Source organism: Halichoeres trimaculatus, unplaced genomic scaffold (genome assembly GCF_033239565.1).
Source record: "Halichoeres trimaculatus isolate MK-OKI-2021-1 unplaced genomic scaffold, fHalTri1.1 fHalTri1_scaffold_12, whole genome shotgun sequence".
NCBI classification, from domain to species: Eukaryota; Metazoa; Chordata; class Actinopteri; order Labriformes; family Labridae; genus Halichoeres; species Halichoeres trimaculatus.
In genome coordinates, this window is record NW_027437190.1 from 5,632,672 (window position 1) to 5,659,365 (window position 26,694).

Genomic DNA, 26,694 nt, shown 5'->3' on the forward strand with positions numbered 1-26,694 from the left:
TCTGAGGCAATCTGGGACTTCTGCTGGGCGCACAGAGGAGCCAAATTGTATAAAATGTCAGTTCCAGCTCGCAATAAAGATACAGAAGAAGTTATTAGTGTATACAACTTTATTCTGTACAAGAAAAGGAGAATAGTAGAAAAAGCCCAGATAAAATCAAACACAACACAGTAAGAAATAAGATAAAGCATACAGAAACAGAAAAAAAGTTCAACAGTCTTTTTCCCAGATCATCCGTTTCACCATGCATGAGGTAACTTTCAACTGACTCCACGTTTCTCACCAGCGTGAAGTTCTACAGTTTCAAAAACCATTTCTACGGGTGATAATTTCATGAAAGTAGCAGTACACTTGTTCAAGGTGAAATATTATCAGGATCATCACCTGAGAATCATGTTGATCTGTTCGCTTGTGCGTCTAAACGTGGGTTTTTTCTCACAAACATAATGTTTTTGATCGTACTGTGCACTTCAGCTCCCTGTATGAGAGTTCCTGAAAACGTCAAACAGAGTTTTCACCCTGACTTCATCCCACGTATTTCCTTTCAGCCCCCTTTGTATGATTTTAGGGTAAGCTCATATGAGACATAAGAATAAGGCCAGCATGTTTTTATTTAGATATAAAACTTTCCCCAGAGGTTTCAGGCTAAGTGTTTTTTGGTATTTGCATAGTCTGAGTGAGCAGAGCATGGTTTTTCATTTTCAGGATCAACTGTACTTCAATCATTGACAGATGAGACTTTATGACCAGACACATTTCACAGGAGATGAGAAGGAAATAAAACCGACAGTAAACTGAAAGTAGGTAACAGTAAAATGAAAGGATCAGTAGTTTATCTTGATTAGGCTGTAAAAGATTAAACCATGGTTACTGCAGGGTCCGTTTGAGGTCATGATTAGTCTCCCATGCTGTGAGGAGATGTGCAGAGATGGAAGTGCGGTAAACATCAGAGGCAAAGCTGCTAAACACCAGAGTGCATGAGTGAAAACAGCTCATATCCCAAATTATTTAGTGCTGAGATTTCTGTGAGTTTAGTCAAACTTTAGAAAGCAGAAATGGAAATAACAAATCTGATTTTAAAACCTTTAAAGTTCAATCACTGTAACAGATTAGATACGTGTAATCTCACTCCCCTAGAATTGCAAAGATCTGACCCTGTGGTTCCAGGCACATGTGGCTCAAAAACAGGTAAAGATTCATTTTCACAGATGTAGAAAACATTTTAAGGCATTTCTTTTTTTTTTAAATCAACATTTTAGTGTTTGTTACTTCTTGTTCTTGTTTTCTTCCAGTTGCTGGATGCTGTATGAACTCTGAGATGTTACGAGGCTCTTCTCTCTGAAATAAGAAAAAGATGGTGGTCACAAAGTATCTGGAATCATTTACACATTTTTAACCTCTCTGCAATTTGCAGTGTGTGATCTAAACTCTAAAAAACTCCAACATGAAGTCCTTCAAATGTGACCTAGAAATCTCTAAGAAACATTAAATAATATTTTAGTAATCAGCAGTACTCTGTTAATTCAGAGCAGCGGTGGCAAACACCTTAGACTGTGTCGCAACAACGCTTCACTTTATCCACAGCTTGAAAAAGATGAAAGTGCATGTCACAAAAAAACCAAGCATGAAGTCAGAGGAACTGTCTGTAGACCTCAGAGACAGGATGGTCTCCAGGAACAAATCTGGAGAAGGGTCCAGAAACATTTCTGCTGTTTTGAAGGTCCCAATGAGCCCAGAGGACTCCATCATCTGTGAATGGAAGAAGTTCAGAACCACCAGGACTCTTCTAGAGCTGGACCCCGTCCACACTGAGGGATTAGGGGAGAAAAGTCTTAGTCAGGAAGGAGACCAAGAACCTGATGGTTCCTCTGTCAGAGCTCCATGGTCCTCTGTGGAGAGAGGAGAACCTTCCAGAAGAACAACCATCTCTGCAGCAATCCACCAATCAGACCTGTATGGTAGAGAGGTCACACTGAAGCCACTCCTCAGTAAAAGGCTCATGGCAGACCACCTGGAGTCTGCCTAAAGGTCCCTGAAGGACTCTCAGACCAGGAGAAAGAAAATCCTCTGCTCTGATGAGACAAAGATTGAACTCTTTGGCGTCATGTTTGGAGGAAACCAGGCCCCGCTTATCACCTGGACCATACCATCCCTACAGTGAAGCATGGTGGTGTCAGCATCATGCTGTGGGGATGTTTTTCAGCAGCAGGAACTGGGAGACCAGTCAGGATTGAGGGAAAGATGAATGTAGCAATGTACAGAGACATCCTGGATGAAAACCTGCTCCACAGACCTTTAGACCTCAGACTGGGGCCACGCTTCATCTTTCAGCAGGACAACGACCCTAAGACCACAGCCAAGATACCAAAGGAGCAGCTTCAGGAAGACTCTGTGAATGTCTGAGGGGCCCAGCCAGATCCTAGACTTGAGTCTGATCAAACATCTCTAGAGAGACCTGAAAATGGCTGTGCACCAACTCTCCCCATCCAACCTGATGGAGCCTGAGAGGTGCTGCAAAGAGGAATGAGCCAAACTGCCCAAAGAGAGGTGGACCAAGCTTGTGGCATCTTGTGAGCAAAGACTGTGAGTACATGGGATTTAATAAAGTTACAAAAATTCAAAATAACTGTAACATAACAAAATGTGGAAAAAGAGAAGCACTAAGAATACTTCCAGGATACACAGATTACAGATAAATACAGATTATAGATACACACACATTTATTTATAAGTATTTCCTGTGAGTGTGGTTTGTGGTCAGCTTACCAACTTATTAATCTTCCTTTTTTGCTTTCTCCCTCTCTTTCTCCTGTGACACTTCTGTCACGGACTCCCCTATAGGAGGAGAAAAAACATTTAAATGTCACTTCATCTCAGCACACACCACCCCGTAAAGATAAACGTTGATAGCATGATACACCTTTATTAGTTTGCCAAACAGGACATGGGACGCAGGAACATTCTGTCTCCATCAAAACTGACTCTGCTGAACTGGTTTACTGGTTTAACTCTGAACACTCTCATAAACTCACACACACTTTTTACTGCCTGCTGATTGGTTGAGCTTACATACAGCATGGCTCACACAGAGCCACGCTGTGTTTAAGTTATGTAATAAGTCCTCCACACGTGCAGTGGAGGGGCCTCTTTCCCCTTTGCTAAAAGTACTTTGTGTTCTCAGGGTTGAGTCAGGGATGCTACTGTTTACAGATCCTAAGTCTTGTCCTGCAATCTGGATTATGCAAATCTAGAGGCATGATGCAAGGAAAACACTTTTCAATCCCTCACTGAGATTTTGAGTGTGTGGGTTTTCAATAAGAGGACAGGACTATTCCTAAAAAAATGTTTCAGAGAAAATCTGAGAAAACCTCTGAGAGAAAACAAACTGACAGATGATTTTTTCTTTAGGAATCAACCTAAACAGGACCTTGTTATCCTAAACTTTCACTATAATCTGGTCGGGCTGGATCACTTACATTCTTTATGCAATTCTGAGCAGTCATACCAGATTATTGTGAAGTCAATTCTCAACAGAGCATGATGAGTGACAGCTGCATGACTCGACCTGCTGCGCTGACGAGAACATGCTCCTGTGTTTCTGTGTGTTTCTCCACCTCATCATCATCTCACACACACTAAACATCTTCTTCATCCTGTTGGTTTCAACCAATCACAGGAGCACAGACTGAAATATGTACCCACATTGTCAAAAGGCTACCTGAAAAGGTGGTCTTGTTGACCTTGTGTGTTTTAAAGCAGGTGAGTAGCTTTAGAAAGGTGATGTTAAACCACTTTCCTGTCCTGTTTTGATGAAAACACAATCAGAAGTTTCTTTCCTTCTTCTCACTTTCTGTTTTCTTTTTTGTTGCACATGCTCTCTTAATTCCCAAGCTATTTCCGCCAGTAGCAGGACTACACAATTTAACCTCCAAAACATCCAGTCTGACAAGTTTATCAAGCCTGATGTCTTCAAATTAACACGGTGAATTAGCCTGGAAACATGGCTGTGTTGGATCTGATAAATCAAATAATCCCAGCATGTGCACCGCCTGGTTCAGGTTTAGCAAAATCTTGTGTGATTACTGACTTAAATGCAGATCAGAGATCTTTGTGTGGATGTTCATACCTGCAGGAGCTGGAACAGAGGCTGCTGGGGTGGCTACAACTTCTGGCTCTGAGGTCACAGTTTCTGCAGAGCTTTCTAATTTGGCTGACGTAGCATCTGGAGCTGCTGCCTCCTTGGCCGGCTCAGCTCCAGCAGGCGTGCTCTCTGGAGATAAAACAGGAATGGCTTCGGTGTTGCAGAGTACCTCAGAACCAACAGGAGTCACAGGAAGAGGCTCAGCAGGGATCTTGAGTGAATTCAATGGAGGCATTTTGGGGATAGTTGCTACAGCAATGGTTGGGTCAACTATAGAGTCATCGAACTGCAAAGGTGCAGGGGCCTCACTCTGTGGTAAAACTTTGACTGGCCCTTCACCTTCAGCTGGAGCTGCTGGCTGGTCTACTGCTGAGGCTTCACTTGGTGCTGCTGGGGCCTCAGCTGGCTCTGTGGACTCACACGGTGCTGCTGGGGCCTCAGCTGGCTCTGTGGACTCACACGGTGCTGCTGGGGCCTCAGCTGGCTCTGTGGACTCACACGGTGCTGATGGGGCAGAGAGTGGTGCAGCATCGTCAGAGGGAGGCTCTGCTTCTACAGGAGCAGACACTTCAGCCGGAGGCTCAACAGGTACAGCTGCTGCTGCCTCCTCTGTAACCACCGTGGGCTCCGATGAGACGGGGGCCTCAGCTTCAGGAGAGGCCTCAAGGATCACAGCAGGCACCTCCTCAGCAGCAGCAGGAGCCTCCTCCTGCACAGCTACGACAGGTTCAACAGAGGGGGCCTCCTCTGGAGACTCAACAGGGACTTCCACCTCAGGAGGAGGCTCAAGCACCGCTCCAGCTACTTCCTCAGGAACAGCCTGGACCTCCGCCTGCACAGCTACAGCAGGTTCAGCTGAGGGGACCTCCTCTGCAGGTTCAACAGGGGCCTCCACCTCAGCAGCAGGAGGAGCCTCCGCCTGCACTTCTACAACAGCTTCAGTTGAGGGGACCTGCTCTGCAGATTCAACAGGGGCCTCCACCTCAGCAGCAGGAGCCTCTGTCTGCTCAGCTACAACAGGTTCAACTGAGGGGGCCTCCTCTGCAGGTTCAACAGGGGCCTCCACCTTAGGAGGGGCCTCCAGAATCTCAGAGGACACTTCTTCAGCAGCAGCAGGAGCCTCTTCCTGCACAGCTACGTCAGCTTCAGCTGAGGGGGCCTCCTCTGCAGGTTCAACGGGGACTTCCACCTCTTCAGATTTCACAGGGACTTCCACCTCAGGAGGGGTCTCGAGCACTGGAGCAGTCACTTCTTCAACAGCAGCCTGGGCCTCAGCCTGCACACCTACTGAGGGGACCTCCTCTGGAGACTCAACAGGGACCTCAGGAGGAGCCTCAGCGACGATAGTCTCCACAGAGGCAGGTTCACCAGCATCAGGCAGATCCTCGAGTACCTCTGTGGCGGTCTCAGGTTCAGACGACGCCTCAACTGGAGCTTCTACGGCTTCTACTGCTTCCTCTGGAGCCGGCTCTCCAGTGACGACAGGTTCCAGCCCGGGCTCAGTAACAAGCAGGAGGTCAACTCCAGGACTAGGATCCTCCTGAGCCTCCAGGGAGATTAACTCTGGCCCCACGTCGCTTACTGGTTGGAGATCCTCTGGTAGGGCCGTCTGCACAGGCAGCTGCATTTGGTCCTCGATGGTTAGTGCATCTTCTGCGTTGATTGAGTTCCTGACATCTGTCAAAATAACAGAGATGGAAAACAGATGAGGTCCAGTCAGGGCTGTGACTGAGGCGCTCCTTTTAGCTTGTGATGGAAAACACACGGTGAAGGTTTAGTAACAGGAAATTGTTAATATGAGAGTGCGTTTTGATCTGTTTCTACTTGTGTTTCGATGCTTTGAACAGTTTTTTACTTCTCTATATCTTCTATGAGGACAGACAGCTGTGCTCTAACTGTATTTGGACACTGAAATGACAATAAAAGTCTCTCCACCTCCTAAATTGTAAACATTTTGTTGATGTTGTTGTTGCATAAACACCTCTGTGACTTTGTTCAAGCTGAGAAAGTCAAACGGGTGGAGACACAGGATGCATCAGCTGCCTGATTTGACTTGTCTGTGAGAGTCGTAAAGACAGATTTGGTTAACGGGTGGAAGGGAATGTGACAGCCCTGCAACCCAAACAAAAACACGACGGGTAAAAGAGCTGGGAACTGAAATATTTCTTACATCATCAACATGTTTTCTCGTTTCACAGCCATCAACATCTAATATAGAAGCAAAAAAAAAAAAGCTGTGGCCTCACAGCAGCTCTGATCTGAGTGTGAAAGAGTGTGTGTTTGGATTCAGACAGAATCAGCTGCCCCCAGACAGAGATGGCTCGTGTGTCAACACGATTTTGCAGCCAGAGATGACGGAGATCCCAGTCAAAACAGAGCTGTGGCTGGCAAAAAGGACAGAGACAAGCGAGGGGTTAGACAGGGATGGGACCGGCAGCTTGGACGGCACGTAGCTGCTCTGTTAGACAGCCGCTACACTGGACCATTTAGAGCTCCAGTTGTTCAGACACTCCTACAGAAGCCAGGGTGATGTAAGAGGCTGGAGAGGGACCAGAGCTTCTCCAGGTGATCGGATCTGGATAGTTGAAACCCCACAACCATCACAGGAGAATTTGAGGGATGGAAATGATACACACAGGGGAGCTGCTTGATTTTAAGCTTTTTATACTCAAATTTAGTCCCTACATCTCCAACTATTAGATCCAAACAGTAAAGGACTCAGAGCACCAAGGAACACGTTCCCCATTAGGGTCGGTCACATAACGTCTGCGTGTGGAGATGAATGCTCTGTACATAGCTGTGCCTGGGGTGACGTAGCTTTGTGCCATAAGTTGGACCAATGAATAGACAACCATTGTGGAAATCTATGTCAAGCCTCATAGAGCTCAAAGAGGGTGTGTGCACAAGGATGAACAGAGTCCCAGTGGACAGCGCAACAATCCAGGAACACTCAGGCGACATATAAACAAATAAAACAACCACTGATGTATGGATTGTTTGAGTCGTCTGGAATGCAAACTTCTGGAGCTTTAGACTGAGCCTCTTCTTCTTCTTCTTCTTCTTCTTCTTCTTCTTCTTCTTTTTAAGTAACTTTTGTTCACCAGGTCTGAAAGAATGCAGACGACACACACCACCTCGATGTCTCTGTCTTGTAGAAGGAGCCCCTCCCTCAGGTCACAAATCTGACTCCTGCAGAATGAAAAACAGGTTGGGTTGCACCTCAGGCTGCAGTTAGACAGCATTCTCATATGGAGCAGGGAAAGAGGCACTCCTTTTTGTTTTCATGAATTCTGCTGCACACAAACTGCATCTGGGGTCATCTGGCTTACTTCAGTATAAACAGATATAAGGCCATAAAAACATGTAAACACGTATTCGAATGTGCTTCAACAGAAATCCAACATAACCACGTTTTCTCCCTGTCAGACTCCAACTTTTAAAGCTTTCGACGTAAAATAAAGTAGTTTAGAGTGTTCTTTAATAAAGTCACTGTGCTTGAAGTGACACACGACTGAGAAAAATAAGTGAGGGCTACTTCAGGTCTTGAACACAGTGCTCCACAGTGGCCCTCTGTACACCCTGCAGCAGAGTGAAAAGCACACAGTGTACTCTCTGGACCAGGACTCAAACAGCCCTCTGCAAGACTCCCAACAGAAGAAAGTCCCTTCAATGAGCTCCTGCTTGTGTTATCTTATCAAACTGTCTCTGTGGATCACAGTTTAAATCATCAAGACACAAACTCCTCACAACCAATCTGATCTCTACTTACCCACTGTGCCTCCATTACTCTCCTCTGGCTTCAAGCCTGGCCTTTTCTCTTCATCCACAGTCTGTGCACTGGATGAAGAGCAGCCCATCTTTGGTTTGGATCAATACAACAAAGTTGAAAGCTATATGTGCAAAGAGGGATCCTTGTGCGCTGTGCTATCAGAGAGAGACACAGCTTGTTGGTAGAAGCATGGATATCTTTGGCTCTTCTTAAGAGAGTCTCCTGGATACCATTATCTTCCTCTTGTCTCTTGGATGTTAATGCATAGCCTGGTCTCCTCTTGTCCAACACTGAGCTGAGAGGATGCAGCAAAGTGGTGCATGCTGCTGATTCTCCCGGACCCTCTTCTGCCCACAGTCACACTTTTCATGGAAGAGGAGGAGGAACATGTGCTTGAAGTGGCTGCCCTTCCCCCTGTGGGAGTGTCTGATTGAATGCTTTATTCATGAACAGGCTGAGATTATGGAGCCCTGTTTTCACTCTTATGAATATTTTACATGTTCTGACAACATGTTAGTGCCACAGCTGGTAGATGGTGCTCCCTTTTCCTTTCCCAAAGCCTCCACTGTCCCGTTCATTCACTTAGATTGATTTCCCCTTTTCACCTCTATCGGGGGTGTGACAACGTGAGAGCGTGATACGTGCATTGGTCGGAAGTATGTCTGTTATGTTATTCTCCGCTGATATAAATAAATAAAAGGTTTAAATATATGGTTTAAATTCAGATTTGGACGGGAGAACAACTTTGAAACCCATTAAGTTAGCATGCTAAGTTAGCATTCTCCAGCCAGGACGAGTTCAGAATGAGACTTTAAGGGGTGAACACAGCCCCCGGAGAGACTGTGATACGAAGAGTTTCTTACGAGTGTTTAAACCAGCCGTTAAACCCCTCATTCACTTCACAACAGGAATATGCAGCATAATTTATAACTTTAGAAATTTCTATTTACGATAGTCATACTTTAGCGGTTGTTCATGCTAGATACCGGTGATGTGTTTTGCTGTGAGGTGAGTTACTGTGAGTATTAAGATTTTCAGAGTTCAAGTGAATGCATCACATTCGTGATGGACAGTTTCAGCAGCCAATGTCTGTGGGCTGTGTTGGGATGGTGTTCGCTGATTGGATGGAAGGGATTCGTGTCATGTTGGGTAACGGGATCGAGAGGCGTGTTCATGAGGTAGATTAAGGTCTGACCGGAGACTCGTCCGGAGTTTGAGAGAGCTGAGATTATGATTCTCAGCGTTGGTTGAGGCCCATAGTAACGTGTAAACAGTTCCCAATGAACCTGAAACATCAAACCAAGCGTAGGTCTCAGAGTCTCTCTTGCGGGACGCTACAAACCAAATAACTAGTGTTAACATCACATAATATTGAAAACGAAAGATTGTATAAAGGGGATTCCTCAACTATCAAATAATTTTTGTACCATGCAGAAAAGTAAAGCACGGTTGTTGTTGTTGTTGTTGTTGTTATTATTATTATTATTATTAGTGGTAGTGGTAGTAGTAGTAGTAGTAGTAGTAGTAGTATTTTTATTTGTGGTATACTTACCTGACACAAAGAAACACTTTGAAAAAAATAAATGATATACAAATTATTGTTTTTATTATGTCCCTTGGCCAGACTTTGCACTCTTAGTCCCTCATAAGATTAAAAAAAATAATTTTGATTCATCAGTAACTTTATTTGTTTTCACAAAAAGAAAACCTGCCACTTGTGGAGTATTTGTTTTTAAGTCATTTCCAAACAGCTCATATTTCGTATGAATGTTCAAATAATGAGAAAATTATTTAGCGCATATTTCAACCTGACTCTAAAGCAGGGATAAAAATGATTAAATCATATAGGATATATATTTTTTTTTTCGACAAATTTTGCCATTTCCTCAACTGTCATTTCCATCACTTTTTTCACTGTGATGGATAAGACCATGGACCAAAATTTGACCATAGCTGGAGAATCACCCGTATTTGTCCTACAACAGGGACATTCACATCACTGCAGCAAAGTGAAGGGTGCAAACAAGATTTTTTTTTTTACAAAAAAATAGATAAATAAATAAAATAATACAATGAGTGTAACAGTGAAAAAATATTTTCCAAGATGGTACACTACAAGAAGTCCAACCAATATACAAGTATGAAATGTGCAGAGGGTAACAACGTAGAAATATATGTGTGTGTCTATAAGATGGTGAAAAAATATTGCACGTGTTGAGGGGTGAGATGTAGTGATCATTGCAACAGTAATAAAAAAGTTTATTCGATGGGGGATGAGGCCAACAATGGCAGCCATCAGAGCTCTCCTGCTCTCTGTGTTATGATTGAAAGGTGGAGGATGAACAGGAATGGATCCAGAACCGTTCCCTGGGGAGGCCCCCGTGCTGCAGACAACCTGTGTCTGACTGACACCTCTGAGCCCTCAGGTACTGTGAACAGAAGTCCAGAATCCAGGCTGTGAGCAGGGGATCTGTTCTTTAATGCTCTAACTTGTCCATCAGGAGCAAAATAACCAAAATAACTCACTGTTTATATTTTCAAACCTCTGAGTTTTTCTGAAGGGAGAGATTTTCCTCTGTCATGACAAGTCGTCAGAGTTACGTGTTGTGTTTCCTTCTACCAAGGATCCTTTAGTCATAAAAGTGTCAGTCCTCTCACTCACTGTCAGGAGACTCACAGGTCTGTGCTTCACTCAGTCTTACAGAGCATGCCAATGAGCCAGAGGAGTGAACTTCCTCAATAAGAAAAGGATAATGTCTCCAGATGTTGTCTGGGTATTTGTGACTTTGGTATTTCATATTTCACACGTTCGAGGTTTGCTGCCTAACCTCTGGAACCAGCTGCTCTCTGATGCTCTTATCTGAGGCGTTTCCCTCCATGGATCAAGTAGAGAAATATATTTAAATGAAACTGAAAATAAGTTTTTAAAGGGTGCTGGGAGGAGATCTGGATGTGCTCCAACACCTCTAAGAAGGTCTAACAGTGCCCATGGTCTTCTCTTCATGAAGGAAGCTCTGTTGGTCCTTAACACCTCCAAAGACCTTTTTCATGTCCACCAAACCCATGCAGACTGGATGTAGACTTGCAAGAATAAAGAGCTGATCCACTAACCCAAAACCAGGATATAACCTGCACTGTTTCTTCTGTATCAGAGGTTTCCTCTCCTGGATGACTGTCACTGATCAACCTACTTATGTGTTCATTCTTCAACTACTGTTGGTCTTGAAGCTCCTCTGAGATCAAGTTGCCTTGGGAGACCCACCAGGGGCTGATGCCCCGAGAATGGAGGCTCCTGGGTTAATAGGATATCAGTAAGCTATAAAACAGTCCAAGTTTACAGAATAGGAAGGAAAGATCCAGCACAGGGCCTGTTCTGTTCATCAAGATACTTCTTCATACAGCTCCACCAAGACTGTTTGTTTCTGACCCTGTGGCGCAATGGTAGCGCGTCTGACTCCAGATCAGTAGGCTGCGTGTTCAAATCACGTCAGGGTCAACCTACCAAAATAACTGTTCGTAATTGACTTTGTCTCAGTGAAGCAAAGACTTGAAAGTAGATACAACAAAGAAAATTGAAATGTTGAAGTTGCTGATTCAGATCAGGCCGTGAAGTTAAATCAAACCTTCAGAGAAGTTTGGTCAGGACAAAAATGATGTCCCCTTAATTTCACACTATAACTTTATTTGTTTTCTCATTATTTATCTCAGAGTCCTCCTCTTCCCTGAGGTGACCATTCCTGTAAACAGTCTCTAAGGACCTTGGTTGATCCTGACCACGTCTGACCCTGACGTGATTTGAACACGCAGCCTTCTGATCTGGAGTCAGACGCGCTACCATTGCGCCACAGGGTCAGAAACATGATGCTAAAGTGGAGCTTTATAGAGAAAAGGCCTTTAAAAATTGAAACAGAAGACCAGAAACAAAAAATGGATGCTGTCATGGTGAGGTGAAGAGGAAATAAATGTTTCCTCAGTGTTAACAGCATTGATGTAGCCAAACAATGAAATTTACTGAATTTTTCTTTCATTCAACTTGATATGCACTAAAAAGAAAATCCTCATTATCATAGTTTATCTGAGCTTTGCTCTCACTGAACACTTTAACCATTTTCAATCCTGGCATGATTTGAATACACAGTCTTCTGATCTGGAGTCAGATGCTCGACCATTGTGCCACAGGGTCAGAATCAAGAGCCTGAGGTGTTCCTTAACATAGAACATGGATGATTTAAAATCAAAGATTAACTCTGCATTTAAATCACATATATATTTTTAAAGCATGAACTTCTCTAAAATGACATAAAATTCAGTTGTTAATGATTAATGTGACGTTTCAAGTGACAGTAAAAGTGTGAAGGCAGGTTCTGGAAAAAGGCTTTTGAAAAGAATACCTGCCAAAACTGTCTCTGTAAGTGAGTCTGGACTCACTGAGGGAAAATGGGAGGAAGATCTGGGTCAACAGATTTCAGAAGAACAGTGGTGAAACATAACCAGGAAAATGTGTTGATCCTCTATGTCTCAGCCATGAAGTCGTTGTCTACATCGTCAACACTGGACTAAAGAAAAACTATTTAAAGTTAAGAAGGATCTTGACCTGATGTGACAGATGTTGACAAAGACTGTTGGTGATGTACTTTTAATACTTTGACTAAAACCTGTGACACTTCATAGCCCTGACCCTTCATGGTCCTGTTTGGTTTGACTCAAAGAGACATCATCATCAAACCAATATCAGAAAAATTTAGTATGTTGCAGGAAGACCTGCTGAATTGATAATCCTGGTTGGGTATATGTCTGTATATGTTTTTAGGGGTGCTGGGAGGAGATCATGGGGTGCTCCAACCCCCCTTAGAAGGTCTAATGATGCCCATGGTCTTCTCTTCATGAAGGAAGCACTGTTTGTCCTTAACTCATGTCCTAGTTGTTGTTGTTTGGAGGCTTCAGACACACAGATCATGAAGTTTCTGTATTTCTACATCACACCCCCAAAGACCCTCTTCATGTCCACCAAATCCACGTAGACTGGATAAGTGGACTCCTGTGCCTCCTCTAGAATCCCTGGGATAAAGAGCTGGTCCACTGGCCCAAGACCAGGATAAAACCTGCACTGTTCCTCCTGTATAAGAGGTTTCCTCTCCTGGATGACTGTCACTGATCAACCTCCTAATGTGGTCTTCCTTGATCTACTCTTGGTCTTGAGGCTCCTCTGAGATCAAGTTGCCATGGGAGACCCACCAGGGGCTGATGACCCCAGAATGGAGGCTTTTGCATTAACAGGTGTATGCTGTAAAACAGTCATAGTTTACAGAACAGGAAAGACATACCCAGCACAAGGCCTGTTGTGTTCGTCAAGATACTTCTTTATAAAGTTCAACTTCAGCATCATCATTCTGACCCTGTGGCAAAATGGTAGAGTGTCTGACTCCAAATCAGAAGGTTGCGTATTCAGTGAAGTTAAGTCAGGATAAAAACAATATCCCCTTGATTTTCACACCATTACTTGATTTGTTTTCTCATATCCAAGTCAACATCTCCCTGAGGTGACCATTCCTACAAACAGTCTCTTGAGTTTCTTTAGTTGATGCTGTTGACGTCTGACCCTGACGTGATTTGAACACGCAGCCTTCTGATCTGGAGTCAGACGCGCTACCATTGCGCCACAGGGTCAGAAACATGATGCTAAAATGGAGCTTTATAGAGAAAAGGCCTTAAAAAACTGCAATAATTACAGCTGTTCATTAAGGACAAAAAACCTCATCATCATAGTACATCTGAGCCTTGCTCTAACCAAAGACTTTGACCATTTTTGACCTTGCTGGGTTTTAAACACAGAGCCTACTGATCTGGAGTCAGATGCTCTACCATTGCTCCACAGGGTTTGATTTAAGAGCCTGAGGTGTTTCTCAAAAGAGAACATAGATGAATTAAAATTCAAAGATTAATAAACTCTGCATTTAAATTATATATATTTTTTAAGTATGAATCTCTCTAAAATGAAGGAAAATTCAGATTTAAATGATCAATGTGGCGTTAAAAGGCTTTTTTTTTTTTAAGAATTCCTACCAAACTGTCTGTTTGTAGAGTCACTGGAGGGAAATTGGAAGGAGGATTTGGGTCAACAGATTTCAGGACAGTGGCGAAACATAATCAGGAAAATGTGTTGATTCTTCATCAAGATACTTATTCATAAAGCTCCACTTTAGCATCATGTGTCTGACCCTGTGGCGCAATGGTAGCGCGTCTGACTCCAGATCAGAAGGCTGCGTGTTCAAATCACGTCAGGGTCACACTAAAGAAATCAGAGCTTGTGTGTAGTTGAGTTTGTGTCAGTGAAGCAAAGACTTAAAGTAGATATAACAAAAGTAAATAAATGGTGAAGTTCCTGATTCAGATCAGACAGTGAAGTCAAATTAAACCTTCAGTGAAGTTTAGTCAGGATAAAAATGATGCTCCCTTAATTTCATGTGTTTTCTCACTGTTTATCTCAGAGTCCTCCTCTTTCCTGAGGTGACCATTCCTGTAAACAGTTTCTAAGGACCCTGGTTGATCCTGACCACATGTGACCCTGACGTGATTTGAACACGCAGCCTTCTGATCTGGAGTCAGACGCGCTACCATTGCGCCACAGGGTCAGAAATGTAATGCTAAAATTGAGCTTTATAGAGAAAAGGCCTTAAAAACACTAAAGAATAGATTGTGCATTGCCACTTTGTTCATTTTTGTTTTCAGAAACTTTATTTTATTCATTGTGGAAAAAAGGACACATTCAGAACATGAAAAACCTGCAAGCTCCTCTCGTGAGGTGAAGAGGAAATGAATGTTTCCTCTGTGTTAACAGCATGGATGTAGTCAAACTAATGAAATTTATTGAATTATTCTTTAATTCAGCTAGCTATTTGTTTAGGACAAAATCCTCATTATCATAGTACATCTGATATTTGCTCTCACTGAAGACTTTAACCACATTTGACCCTGTTGGGTTGTGAACTCAAAGCCCTCTGATCTGAAGTCAAACTCGCTATCATTGCACCTCAAGGTCAGAATCAAGAGCCTGAGGTGTTCCTTAACAGAGAACATGGACGATTTAAAAAGTAAAAATTAATCAACTCTATATTTAAATCAAATATATTTTTTTCAAAGTATGAATTTCTCTTAAATGAAGGAAAATTCTGTTCTAAATGATCAATGTGACGTTAAAAGTGACAGTAAAAGTGTGAGAGCAAATCCATGTAGACTGGATAGAGGACTCCTGTGCCCCTGCTAGAATCCCTGGGATAAAGAGCTGGTCCACTGACCCAATACCAGGATAATACCTGCACGGTTCCTCCTGTATCAGAGGTTTCCTCTGAGGTGACTGTCAGTGATCAACTTCCTCATGTGGTGTCCCTATAACTACTCTTAGTCTTGAAGCTCCTCTGAGATCGAGTTGCTGATGACCCCAGAATGGAGGCATCAAGATACTTCTTCATAAAGCTTCACCAAGACTGTTTGTTTTTGACACAGTGGCGCAATGGTAGCGCGTTTGTCTCCAGATCAGTAGACTGCGTGTTCAAATCACATCAGGGTCATACTTAAGAAATAATTGACTGTTTATAGTTAAGTTCACCTCAGTGGAGCAAAGACTTGAAGGTGAATAGTGGTTTAACAAATGCAGTTGAAGCGCCTGATTTAGATAAGACAATGAGCTCAAACAAACCCTTAATGAAGTTAAGTCAAGATAAAAACAATATGCCCCAAGTTTTCACGCCATTACTTGATTTATTTTCTCATTACTCATGTCCAAGTAAAACTGTCCCTGAGATGACCATTCCTGCAAACAGTCTCTTGAGTTTCTTTGGGTGACACTGTTCACATTTGACCCTGACGTGATTTGAACACGCAGCCTTCTGATCTGGAGTCAGACGCGCTACCAATGCGCCACCAATGCGCCACAGGGTCAGAAACATGATGCTAAAGTGGAGCTTTATAGAGAAAAGGCCTGAAAAAAACTGCAAAAATTACAGCCGTTCGTTAAGGACAAAAAACCCATCATCATAGTACATCTGAGCTTTGCTCTAACCAAAGACTTTGACCATGTCTGACCTTGCTGGATTTTAAACAAAGAGCCTGCTGATCCGGACTCAGATGCTCTACCATTGCTCCACAGGGTTTGATTTAAGAGCCTGAGGTGTTTCTCAAAAGAGAACATAGATGAATTAAAAATCAAAGATTAATAAACTCTGCATTTAAACTATATATATCTTTTAAGAACAAATTTCTCTAAATTAAAGGAAAATTCAGTTTTGAATGATCAATGTGGCATTAAAAGGCTTTTTTAAAGAATTCCTACCAAAACTGTCTGTTTGTAGAGTCACTGGAGGGAAAATGGAAGGAAGATTTGGGTCAACAGATTTCAGAACAGTAGCGAAACATAATCAGGAAAATGTGTTGATTCTTCATCAAGATACTTATTCATAAAGCTCCACCCCAACATTGAGTTTGTGACTCTGTGGCGCAATGGTAGCGCGTCTGACTCCAGATCAGAAGGCTGCGTGTTCAAATCACGTCAGGGTCAACCAAAGAAAATCAGTGACTGTGTGTTGTTGAGTTTGTGTCAGTGAAGCAAAGACTTACAGTAGATATAACAAAAGGTAATAAATGGTGAAGTTCCTGATTCAGATCAGGCAGTGAAGTCAAATTAAAACTGATGCTCCCTTAATTTCATGTGTTTTCTCACTGTTTATCTCAGAGTCCTCCTCTTTCCTGAGGTGACCATGCCTGTAAACAGTTTCTAAGGACCCTGGTTGATCCTGACCACATGTGCCCCTGACGTGATTTGAACACGCAGCCTTCTGATCTGGAGTCAGACGCGCTACCATTGCACCACAGGGTCAGAAACATGATGCTAAAGTGGAGCTTTGTAGAGAAAAGGCCTTAAAAACACTAAAGAATAGATTGTGCATAGCCACTTTGTTCATTTTTGTTTTCAGAAACTTTATTTTATTCATTGTGGAAAAAAGGACACATTCAGAAAATGAAAAACCTGCAAGCTCTTCTCGTGAGGTGAAGAGGAAATAAATGTTTCCTCTGTGTTTACAGCATGGATGTAGTCAAACTAATGAAATTTATTGAATTATTCTTTAATTCAGCTAGCTATTTGTTTAGGACAAAATCCTCATTATCATAGTACATCTGATATTTGCTCTCACTGAAGACTTTAACCACATTTGACCCTGTTGGGTTGTGAACTCAAAGCCCTCTGATCTGAAGTCAAACTCGCTATCATTGCACCTCAAGGTCAGAATCAAGAGCCTGAGGTGTTCCTTAACAGAGAACATGGACGATTTAAAAAGTAAAAATTAATCAACTCTATATTTAAATCAAATATATTTTTTTCAAAGTATGAATTTCTCTTAAATGAAGGAAAATTCTGTTCTAAATGATCAATGTGACGTTAAAAGTGACAGTAAAAGTGTGAGAGCAAATCCATGTAGACTGGATAGAGGACTCCTGTGCCCCTGCTAGAATCCCTGGGATAAAGAGCTGGTCCACTGACCCAATACCAGGATAATACCTGCACTGTTCCCTCTGTATCAGAGGTTTCCTCTCCCTGGTGAGGTGACTGTCACTGATCAATCTCCTCATGTGGTATCCCCATAACTACCCTTGGTCTTGATGCTCCTCTGAGATCAAGTTACTTTGGGAGACCCTACAGAGGCTGATGACCCCAGAATGGAGGCTCCTGGGTTAACATGATATCAGTAAGCTATAAAACAGTCAAAGTTTACAGAACAAGAAAGACAGATCCAGCACAGGGATTGTTCTGTTCATCAAGATACTTCTTCATAAAGCTTCACCAAGACTGTTTGTTTCTGACTCTGTGGCGCAATGGTAGCGCGTCTGACTCCAGATCAGAAGGCTGCGTGTTCAAATCACGTCAGGGTCAAACAAAGGAAATAACTGACTTGTTACAGTGAGTTTACCTCAGTGAAGCGAAGACTTGTGGATAAATACTGGTGAAACAAAGAAAACCAACAGAAGCTTCTATAATTAGATCAGGCGGTGAGTTAAAAGCTCAGTCAGGATGAAAGTAATGTCTCTTTAATTTCACAATACATTTATTTGTATTTTTCATTATTTATCTGAGAGTCCTCCTCTTTCTTGAGGTGACCTTTCCTGTAAACAGTCTCTAACTTCCTTGAGTAGATCCTCACCACATCTGACCCTGACGTGATTTGAACACGCAGCCTTCTGATCTGGAGTCAGACGCGCTACCATTGCGCCACAGGGTCAGAATAATGATGCTAAAATGGAGCTTTATAGAGAAAAGGCCTTAAAAAAAACCTAAAGAATGGATCCTGTATAGCCAACTGGTTCTTTTTTTATTTTAAGTTTTTACTAAAGTTACAGTTTAAATAATACATTTTGGGAATAAAAGAGTACATTTAGAAAACAAGAGAAAAATGCTCTTGTGGTGAGGTGAGGATGAAATGACCTTTTCCTCAATGCTTACAGCACAAATGTTAGATATGTAGTCAAACTATTCAAGAACATTAAATTTACCCTTAAGTCAGCAAGCAATCAATCAATTTAGTAGAAAACCCTCAATGTCGTAATTTTCTGAAGTTTGCTTTACTAAGGACTTAGTCAGATTTGACCCTGATGTGATGTGAACACACAGCCCTCTGATCTAGAGTCAGACCATTGTGCCACAGGGTCAGAAACATAAAGCTGAGGTGGTTCTTAATAATAATATTTTTTAAAGATATGGGTGTTTGTAGACTCAATAGTCAGTTTTAAATAATCAATGTAATGTTAAAAGTCATGTGCAAAGAAAAAAAAATGGTGTCAGGTCAATTCACCAAGTGATGGAGCCTGATATGTGGTGGTGAACTGATGCACAGCGCCACCTGCTGTTTGGGAAGTTACCCACCAGTACTAAGTGAAAATCCTCAGCTTCACCACAGGCGGAAGATTTGTGCCAAAAGTCAGGTGGTATTTTTCTGTGCTCCTTGCTGGATGAAAAACTTGTACTGGGAGGAAATATTTGGATGTACTTGTTGACAGAGTCACAAAATTTTTTTTTTTAATCTTGTAAAGAAATATGTTTTGTACGGAACCCCTAAAGGGACAGAGGCAGAAGAAATTAAAATATGTATTTCTCGTGTGCATGAGAAAGTTTCTGGTGGCACATTTTGATGAAGTACTGACGCACATCTGAGGTCAGCTTTGGTTATGAAAAACAACCTGTAAGGCTTTTGTAAAATGACCAGATGATAAAAAATAATCTCTCTGTGACTCCAATAAGAAAGGTTTGTTAAATAACCCTGCCACCATCTCCAGACAAATGTAGGGAAGTGCCTAACGGTGCATGTGTGTAAACATGAACAGGTAAAACTTCAAGGGTCTGCTGGGTGAATCTTTTCTAAGACGTGTACCGAGGATGTGAGACAAGCTCAGTTGAAAAACACCAGGAGCAGGCGTGAGACATAGAGCCTTCAGTGAAGGCTACATCAGCTTCAAAGGCCTGTTAGTGTTCATGCTTCAGATCCAAAGACTGCCTCCAGGAATCTCCTTCTAGAGCAGAAATCATTTCATTCCCAAATCAAGACACTCGGGGTTGTAAAAATAGACTTCATGATGGTTAATAAATTATTCAACATGAAATTAAACATGAGATTAATCACAATTAAGATGAGTACAAAACTACTTTTTGCATCCAAGTTTATTTTTGAAATTCCCTACTCCCCCTGTACAACAAAAACAAACTTTCCACAAAGGCAGCAGTGAACTGTCGATGATAGTACTTGTTTAGAGAAGGGGATAACATATAGTCACAGTGTGTCTTCTCTCCTTTTAAATACTTCAACCGCTGTCATCTTTGGCTGGGTTTCGGCTGACAGCCCTTTGTCAAACCACCTTTCTGGGAAGCAAAGGTTTCAGCCATTGGAGCATGGCTGTAGGCTTTATATTTTACAGTGCGGATGGAGGAATGTTGAGGACTGGAAACTGCTTTGTTAACATAAAAAAACAACAAATCAAAATAAAAGTAACAAGGTGTTGGTTTGTGTTCAAAACACAAAAATATTACAGCCTGGGGAGATAGCGACGTTTTTTTTTTCTTCAAATTTCATAAAACTGTATCGGGACAGAAAATAAATCTACAAAAATTAAGCTAGGTAAATATTTCACAACAGTAAACATGTTTTCCTTATTCATTTGTCAAACTGTCAAACCTCTACACAAAACCAAAGTTCTTGGTCTTAATGGCTAGCAGGAGCTTCTGTTTAAGTATCTGTTTTGAAGAGTAGAGTGGCACGTAAAGGCGTGAGATGCAGGTATTGGCTGTGGGAAGGTGCTGGTCATCTGGAGGCCTTATGGTGATGGAGGGCATCGGCTGGAAGCCCTCCTCGCTGGCTGGTAGAGATGGGCTGGAGGTCCAGAAATAAACCTGAGGAACACAAAAGCTTTGTTTAACATCTTCAGATCAAGAATACTTTCTTAGTCTCAGAGGGGAAATCCAGTTTTACAGTCAACATGTCCATGGTGCAAAATGTGATACAGGCAAAGAAATGATACAATATACATCAAGACATCTCTGACAACCACAACCAGTGGCCTTTAAGCAGAGTGGGGTGCAGAATAATTCTGCTTTATTCTGCATTTTGTTCATTTAACAGTCTCATAGCAGAAGGGATGAAAGAAGAACAAACAAAGAAAGACCAAGGAAGACACCAAACCTACAGATACAAGAATAAGTTCAAAGATTCTAAACAAAACTTGGATAAAAGTTCATAAAATATTTCTGTTGATGCTGGAAGAGTGGATTCTCTGGTTTTCTTGTTCAGAGTTTTCACTGAAGTTCAGCCTGGAGTCAAACATGGTGCCCAGTTACTGATGCCATTGTGCTATTTGTACCTCCTCACCATAGATGGTGCTGGTTTTGGGGTCGACACTGTTTCTTTTCTGAAATCTATGGTAGTTCTTTGTTTTTTTAACACTTAAGCACTTTGCGCATCAAGCACTTATTTTTCGTTATCTATTTATTTTTTCGAATGTGCTGCTTTTCAATGCAAGCTTTCACACAAGTAACGTTCTATTTCTGAGCAAAATTAAGGCTTTTATTTTTTGGGCCGAGGTCGATTTTTTTTCCAAAGTTTCGCTTGCGACGAGTACACATCCGACCAATCAAAAAGCTTGTTGTTGACAGGTCAAAACATTCAACATTGATTGTGTTCATGTCCCAGCGCCTGGTTCTCTATGACAAAAGACATAAAAACTGGAGGAGAATAGCTGCGGAGATTGAATATGATGCCTCCAAATTTTTTGCAGTTTTGTGCCATTTTTTCGCGTCGCCATCGTTGTTCAAAGGCCTTTAAGGTCAAGGAAGCTATCATCACGCCATTTCACAAATTTAGTGAGGGACACAGCCGTGGTTAGATTAGTGGCCCTGAAGAGGAAATAAGACTGTGGGGCCGTTTACATGACAATGTTTCTCCCGAAAATGCAAAAACAATTTGAATGCCAGGCCTGAAGGTGGCGATAGACAGAAGCATCTTTTGGTAGCCCCCTGCCGAAATAGAGGTGGGCTGATCATCTGGCGTATATTTAATGTGTCTTCAGTGGATCAACAGATGCACGTGTAATGTGTACAGCTTAAATTGCAGCATGGCGTCAGCTGTTCCACTGAAAACTCCTGCTTCTTGTTCACAGGGAAACTGTAGCTTCAGCGTTTTAGAAAAATTTCACCCTGGAGGACGTTTCTAAAATTTTCTGTTTTAGGTCGGTAAATGCTGTTTCTGTGTGAACAAGAGGCCGAAACGCAACAAGACCTTTGAGTTTTATCCTAAAGCCATTGTCATGCAAATGGCCCTTGTATCATCTGAAAATTTGACAAGATGGCCGTTTTCAAGAGAGGATCTGCTGCTCTGTGTAAAGAATAAAAAGCAGGCGGAGGAAGGACACAGTCCTGGGGGGAACCTATGTCTGTTAAAAAGTTTAAGATCATCAATAAAATCTGATCGGGTTATCATAAACTGAGAGGCTAACCCTTTAACACATGCAGCTGCATCTTGATAAAAGCAGAGCTACAATAGGAAAATGAAAGTCTTGTATCGGAGACTTTCCAGTTTGTCTGAGGTCAGTGTGATGATTTCCTCCTTCAGGGAGGTGAGTGAAAATGGCTTGTAATCATTTAGCACTTTGGGGATTTTGATTTGGGGAAAAGTATGACAGTGGATTGTCTCTGTTTTAGGTTTTAGTGTAAAAAAATATGAACAAAAATACACAACTGACAAATCAAAATGCTTCCTGATACTCTGCAAAGCACTCCTGGGAGCTGCAGTGGAGCATTAGTGTTAAGTGTTTAGTTAAAATGAGAACAGACTCACCAGGTCTTGCCTCTCAGTCATGCTCATCTTCTCCACTATCGACCAAAACCAGCGTTTGAACTGCAGCAGTTTGTCGGCATTCTCCCCTGAAGGATGAAAGATAAATCTTTGCTTCATGTTTGGCAGAGGAAATGTGCCAAAGGAGGTCATACAGGTAAAAATAGATGATGCACAGAAAGGAGCAAAGAAGGTGGGGACGGTGTTTTTACCAGATTCATCATTGAAGGAGGTGAAGCTGATCAGCATCTGAACGTTGACTTCTCCACAGCCGTTAACCAGCAGCCTGAAGTCCTCTGCCGTCAGGTCCTCCAGGGCGTTCTTGGGGAGTACGTCCAGTAAACCTTTCCTCATGGCCTGTGAAGCAGGAAGCACAGTTTGTGTTTAGACGCTTTTTGAGTTAAAAGTCGCTTCATGACATTAAAAGATTTGAGAGTTTCACTCACATGGAGAGGCTGCTCAGCCACCACCAACATTCGATGCTCGGCGTACTTCCTGACGTACTCGTACACATTGAGAGGAGTGACTGGCATGTTCACACCACCAGACAGAAGCTCCACCTGAACCAGGAGAATCACAAAAACCTTTGTAAGACATGACCAAGCTTAGAGTTTACAGGCAAGTTCTTACTCTTTCACTTTTGTCTAGAGGCTGTAGTCAGCTCGAGTTTCAAACCAAGATTTTAGATCTGGCTGGAGTTTTGTCAGGTATTTCTTTAGAGAAAGGATGATTTATGTTGACCCCTAATCTGATAAATGTGAAGGTTTATTTCTTGTCATGTTGAATAAGAAGTGAATGACTGTGTCAGGATTTAGGTGGACTGGGTTACACTCTGTTTTCCTTTGTTTGTGTCGGTTTTCCTTTGTTTATGTATTGCGTAGTTCGTTACCTGCCCAGCTCCCTCCTCTTTGCAAAGATCGATTGCGAACGCCAGGTCCATGGCAGCAAACACAGCTTCTGCTTCCCCGGCCTGAGAGTGGCGGATGAGCTGCCTCAAGCTCTCGTACATGACCGGGTCAAAGAACGCAAAGTCATGCCAGTTCACCTGCAGGAGAAAATTATTTTAGCAACTTGATTGTGAAAACTCACCACAGTCGAACTAAGAGTATAGGAATATCTGAGCTTCTGTTTTACCTTCCTCCCGAGCAGCACTTTGATGACATGTCTGTTCAACGTGATTGGACAGAGCTCGTTCTGAAGCAGACATAATCCCAGTATCCTGTCCACAACAGACCACACAAAACGTTATTTTAAAGCATGCAACACAGGGCTTCTTGTTAGACCAGAAAAAATGCACATCCTTTGTAGAAAATGTGGGGAAATGAAATAAGTCTCTGAAAACTGAGAATATTTGCCTGCACTGAACAACGAGAAGTAAAACTGCTGATCCATTAAAACTATATGATTCTCTTTAGGAATGAAAAACAAAAACACAAAGTGTACAACCTGCCAATGTTGCGGAAGCAGTTCAGCCTTGCTTCAGTATTCTTCCCAGGACGAGGAGAGTAGAAGCCTCTTTTCCCCGGCTGGTAGAAGAGAGGAGCGTTGTCGTCTCCATCATCAGGATCGTCCAACTCCATGTCCACCACGCTGCGAGTCGAACCGTGACGCTTACGACTCTCCTGCTGCAACACAACGAGAGTTACATGTGGGAAGACAGACTGTACAGACAGTTTGCTTGGTGCAGTTCACTCAGGTCATATTAGGTGATGAAGAGACGTCTATCATGAACCTGAAGTGAAAGCTCCTCATGCTGTAGTTTGCCAGAGTGATTTCTCAGATTTGAACTTACTTGTGCTTTCTCTGGAGCCTCCAGGAGACCCAGGTCCAGTATGCTGTCGGCACCATTTTCCCTGAAGGAGACAAAGAAATTTTCTTAAGATCTTCATCATATATTAAAAAAACAGAATCATTAAAAAATACTGTTCATACTTTGCAGCACATGGTTTCCAAAAACTACATTATTTTTTCATTTATAGAAAAATCTAAAAATTAATACAAGTCTTATGAAACTAGACAGCTAAAGTCATATTTAGCAATTCAAAGCCTCATTTTGAAAATAATGAATCAAAGATGACTATTTTTACATACATATGAAAACAAAAAGTGTTCTCCTTATGAGCATTCACCCCTGAATAACTGTGTTTATTTACCTGCCGTGTGCGATGAGGAGCTCCATAGCCTCCTCCACTCTGGCTCTGAGAGAGTCTTCACTGGCCAGCAGCAGCAGCAGCTGGGCCGGGGATAACTCCAGCAGCATGCCCGTGATTTTACTGGCAAACGCCTGAGGAGAAACACACGCAGCTTATCAAAACAGTAACAATATAAATAAATGTGTTAGTATTATGGTCAAACATGTAACACGTAGAGTAGTCTAGGAGGGTTTCATCTCTGCTGTTAGAAGGTGAAAGCCAGCTCCTCAGTGAGGAAAGCAGCTGTTGGTTGTCCCAGAAGTCAATAAGTTATTAAGTCTCTAAACGACGCATCACCTTATTTACATAAAAAGCCACTCGCATGTAACTGTCATGAACACTGAAGGAGAGAGGAATAACATTGTGGCAGAGACAGAAAGCAGGTAAAAAACAGTGTTAATATGTTTAAAACTACAAATGAACTTTTCTTCAGTTGATTCTTGTTTTTTTTTAATGTCTAAGTATCAACACTCCTCCTGTATCAGGCTTTGAGACCAGCAAAAGTGACCCAAAAGAGACCAGGACATGGGCAATTTTTCAAGAGTAAAATCAAAACAAACTTATATGTAAGAGTCTCCAAACACCAGAAAGTTGCTAGATTTGTCGCTAGTTGCTTTTTTGAAAAAAGGTCTCTAGAGGGGTCTGAATAAATGGATTAGGGCAAAAATAAATCAGTGTTCCTCTAATTCAGCATGAGCCATCACGACCACTCAGGTCACCTGGAACAGTTGTCCCAAGAGTTAGACACAAACATGGAGAAGCAGCTTTCAGCTTTTATGCTCCAACTATCTGAACTCCAGGAAAATATCACGTCTGTTAAGTCAGATCTTTTCAAGCATTTTAATATCTATTTTAAAAACTCATCTTTTAAGGCTAGTTTTCACTGTTGATTCTCAAATTATTGTGTTATGTTTTTAAAGTGTCTTTTTCTATTCTGTAATCTGTAAAATGTCTTTAAGAATTTTGAAAGAGCCATACAAAACGTAATATCATTATCAATACTATTATCTTATTGCACAGCTCTGCACAGTATCTTTCAAGCTTATATTCTATTTATTTATTATTTACTATTTATTATCTATTTTTAACACATTTTAACCATTTTATTTTTATGATTGATTGGTTTTAATTGTTTTCTTTAAATCTGTTTAATTGACCTCTTCAATGATTATATGTATGTCCCTGTGAAGGTAATTACCGGCTGCATTGCATGAACCCGTGGGTACAGCCTTTCGCCCAGGGCTTGTCTGTGTGCTGGAAGAGGGTCAGGCTCATCACTGGGGTTTCCCTCTGATGATGGCCTGAAAGGCCTGGTGTCTATGGAAAGCTGTCTCCTCGAGTCTCTGCAGAAAACAAACCCACAGGTTTCTCCTCATTGTCACACAGCAGGAGCTTTTTCGTTTGTTGAATACTAAAACTTATGTTTCCTTCTACCTGTCGCGGTCTCTCCGGGATCCTGCTCGGAGCCCTCCACTTCTCCTCTCTCGTTCCCTATCTCTGTTTCTTAAGCGCTGCATTAGATCTACAGACAAAGACAAACATTTAATAGAACAGGTCACACGTTTCCTGTGTGGAAAATATTTCTGAAAAGTGATAAAAGCATCATAACAGTATGATTGATTGTAACAATGAGAAAAAGCTTATGGTTTCTATGTTTTGCCATACATGAATTGTGATCAGGCTGACACGTACTGCTGGCCTGCATGCCCTTGCTGACACTCTGAACACAGTCCAGGTTGGGGAGTTTATCGTTGGAGAGGAGGGCAAGGGCGATGGCTGTGTAGAAGCTGCGAGCCACTCCGCTTCCCTCGCCTGGTTCATCCTTAAAGGTGACTTTCACTCGGTGCACGGCCATCGGTGTTGTAGTGCAGCGCCTCCCAAAGTGAGTGTTAAGCTGACGCATGGTCTGCTGTATCAGCTGATCTCGATCTCTATCCACCTCCAGAGCCAGGTCACGAGACTGCAGGTTCCTAAGCTTCTCCATCTCCCGACGGAACTTAGATTCCTTCACTTCAAAGCCCCCAAGCTCCGTAAGGATCTGGAACAAAAAGAGGTAAAACTTAATCATCATCACATCTACTCAGAGTAGGCAGCAGTCTTTGTATTCTTCAGATAATTCTGGTATTCAAAAGTAGAAAGGAAGTGTTAGCTTCTCATAAGCAGCTGATGATCTCTTCTAAATAAACTCTAGATTTAAATCACCTAAATTCAAAAAGTTTGGGAATT

The 26,694-nt window shown here is 42.1% G+C and overlaps 2 protein-coding genes and 9 non-coding genes across 16 annotated transcripts in view; 4 read left to right on the forward strand and 7 right to left on the reverse strand.

The window, feature by feature from the left end:
- Positions 1–124: 124 nt before the first annotated feature.
- On the reverse strand, positions 125–8,365 carry LOC141801448 (uncharacterized). Its single transcript, XM_074684502.1, has 4 exons — positions 7,911–8,365; positions 4,127–5,818; positions 2,767–2,835; positions 125–1,338 (listed from the first exon to the last, which is right to left on the reverse strand). The coding sequence occupies exons 1-3, from the start codon at positions 7,996–7,998 to the stop codon at positions 2,774–2,776; spliced, it is 1,842 nt and encodes a 613-aa protein (XP_074540603.1). The 5' UTR covers positions 7,999–8,365; the 3' UTR covers positions 125–1,338; positions 2,767–2,773.
- Positions 8,366–11,334: 2,969 nt separating this feature from the next.
- trnaw-cca (transfer RNA tryptophan (anticodon CCA)) lies at positions 11,335–11,406 on the forward strand. Its single transcript has one exon. It is a non-coding gene; the product is annotated as a tRNA-Trp (tRNA).
- Positions 11,407–11,690: 284 nt separating this feature from the next.
- On the reverse strand, positions 11,691–11,762 carry trnaw-cca (transfer RNA tryptophan (anticodon CCA)). The gene has a single exon. It is a non-coding gene; the product is annotated as a tRNA-Trp (tRNA).
- Positions 11,763–13,505: 1,743 nt separating this feature from the next.
- On the reverse strand, positions 13,506–13,577 carry trnaw-cca (transfer RNA tryptophan (anticodon CCA)). The gene has a single exon. It is a non-coding gene; the product is annotated as a tRNA-Trp (tRNA).
- Positions 13,578–14,125: 548 nt separating this feature from the next.
- On the forward strand, positions 14,126–14,197 carry trnaw-cca (transfer RNA tryptophan (anticodon CCA)). The gene has a single exon. It is a non-coding gene; the product is annotated as a tRNA-Trp (tRNA).
- Positions 14,198–14,470: 273 nt separating this feature from the next.
- trnaw-cca (transfer RNA tryptophan (anticodon CCA)) lies at positions 14,471–14,542 on the reverse strand. Its single transcript has one exon. It is a non-coding gene; the product is annotated as a tRNA-Trp (tRNA).
- A 1,850-nt stretch (positions 14,543–16,392) lies between these two features.
- Positions 16,393–16,464, forward strand: trnaw-cca (transfer RNA tryptophan (anticodon CCA)). Its single transcript has one exon. It is a non-coding gene; the product is annotated as a tRNA-Trp (tRNA).
- A 246-nt stretch (positions 16,465–16,710) lies between these two features.
- trnaw-cca (transfer RNA tryptophan (anticodon CCA)) lies at positions 16,711–16,782 on the reverse strand. The gene has a single exon. It is a non-coding gene; the product is annotated as a tRNA-Trp (tRNA).
- A 981-nt stretch (positions 16,783–17,763) lies between these two features.
- Positions 17,764–17,835, forward strand: trnaw-cca (transfer RNA tryptophan (anticodon CCA)). Its single transcript has one exon. It is a non-coding gene; the product is annotated as a tRNA-Trp (tRNA).
- A 274-nt stretch (positions 17,836–18,109) lies between these two features.
- Positions 18,110–18,181, reverse strand: trnaw-cca (transfer RNA tryptophan (anticodon CCA)). The gene has a single exon. It is a non-coding gene; the product is annotated as a tRNA-Trp (tRNA).
- A 1,740-nt stretch (positions 18,182–19,921) lies between these two features.
- Positions 19,922–26,694, reverse strand: part of ubr5 (ubiquitin protein ligase E3 component n-recognin 5) — a 49,596-nt gene continuing 42,823 nt past the window's right edge. For 2 of the 6 annotated variants that reach the window (XM_074682790.1, XM_074682786.1), the window contains exons 47-58: positions 26,134–26,506; positions 25,903–25,990; positions 25,667–25,811; positions 24,430–24,560; positions 24,069–24,129; positions 23,723–23,898; positions 23,411–23,495; positions 23,166–23,321; positions 22,723–22,836; positions 22,489–22,633; positions 22,280–22,365; positions 19,922–20,340 (exon numbers count right to left, since the gene is read on the reverse strand). In XM_074682790.1, coding sequence (XP_074538891.1) covers positions 20,128–20,340; positions 22,280–22,365; positions 22,489–22,633; positions 22,723–22,836; positions 23,166–23,321; positions 23,411–23,495; positions 23,723–23,898; positions 24,069–24,129; positions 24,430–24,560; positions 25,667–25,811; positions 25,903–25,990; positions 26,134–26,506 — 1,773 coding nt within the window. In that variant the 3' untranslated portion in view covers positions 19,922–20,127. Of the gene's footprint in view, positions 20,341–22,279; positions 22,366–22,488; positions 22,634–22,722; positions 22,837–23,165; positions 23,322–23,410; positions 23,496–23,722; positions 23,902–24,068; positions 24,130–24,429; positions 24,561–25,666; positions 25,812–25,902; positions 25,991–26,133; positions 26,507–26,694 lie in introns of all 6 variants that reach the window. The other 4 variants (XM_074682788.1, XM_074682785.1, XM_074682789.1 and 1 more) reach the window with 2 other exon arrangements.

Bases quoted from the DNA above. Each gene is read 5' to 3' on its own strand.
- LOC141801448 (XM_074684502.1), bottom strand. From the start codon at position 7,998: ATGGGCTGCTCTTCATCCAGTGCACAGACTGTGGATGAAGAGAAAAGG. The intron at 5,819-7,910 runs GTAAGTAGAGAT...TTATTTTGACAG, and splicing joins GAGTAATGGAGGCACAGTGG to ATGTCAGGAACTCAATCAAC. The intron at 2,836-4,126 runs GTATGAACATCC...CTCCTCCTATAG, and splicing joins CTCTGTTCCAGCTCCTGCAG to GGGAGTCCGTGACAGAAGTG.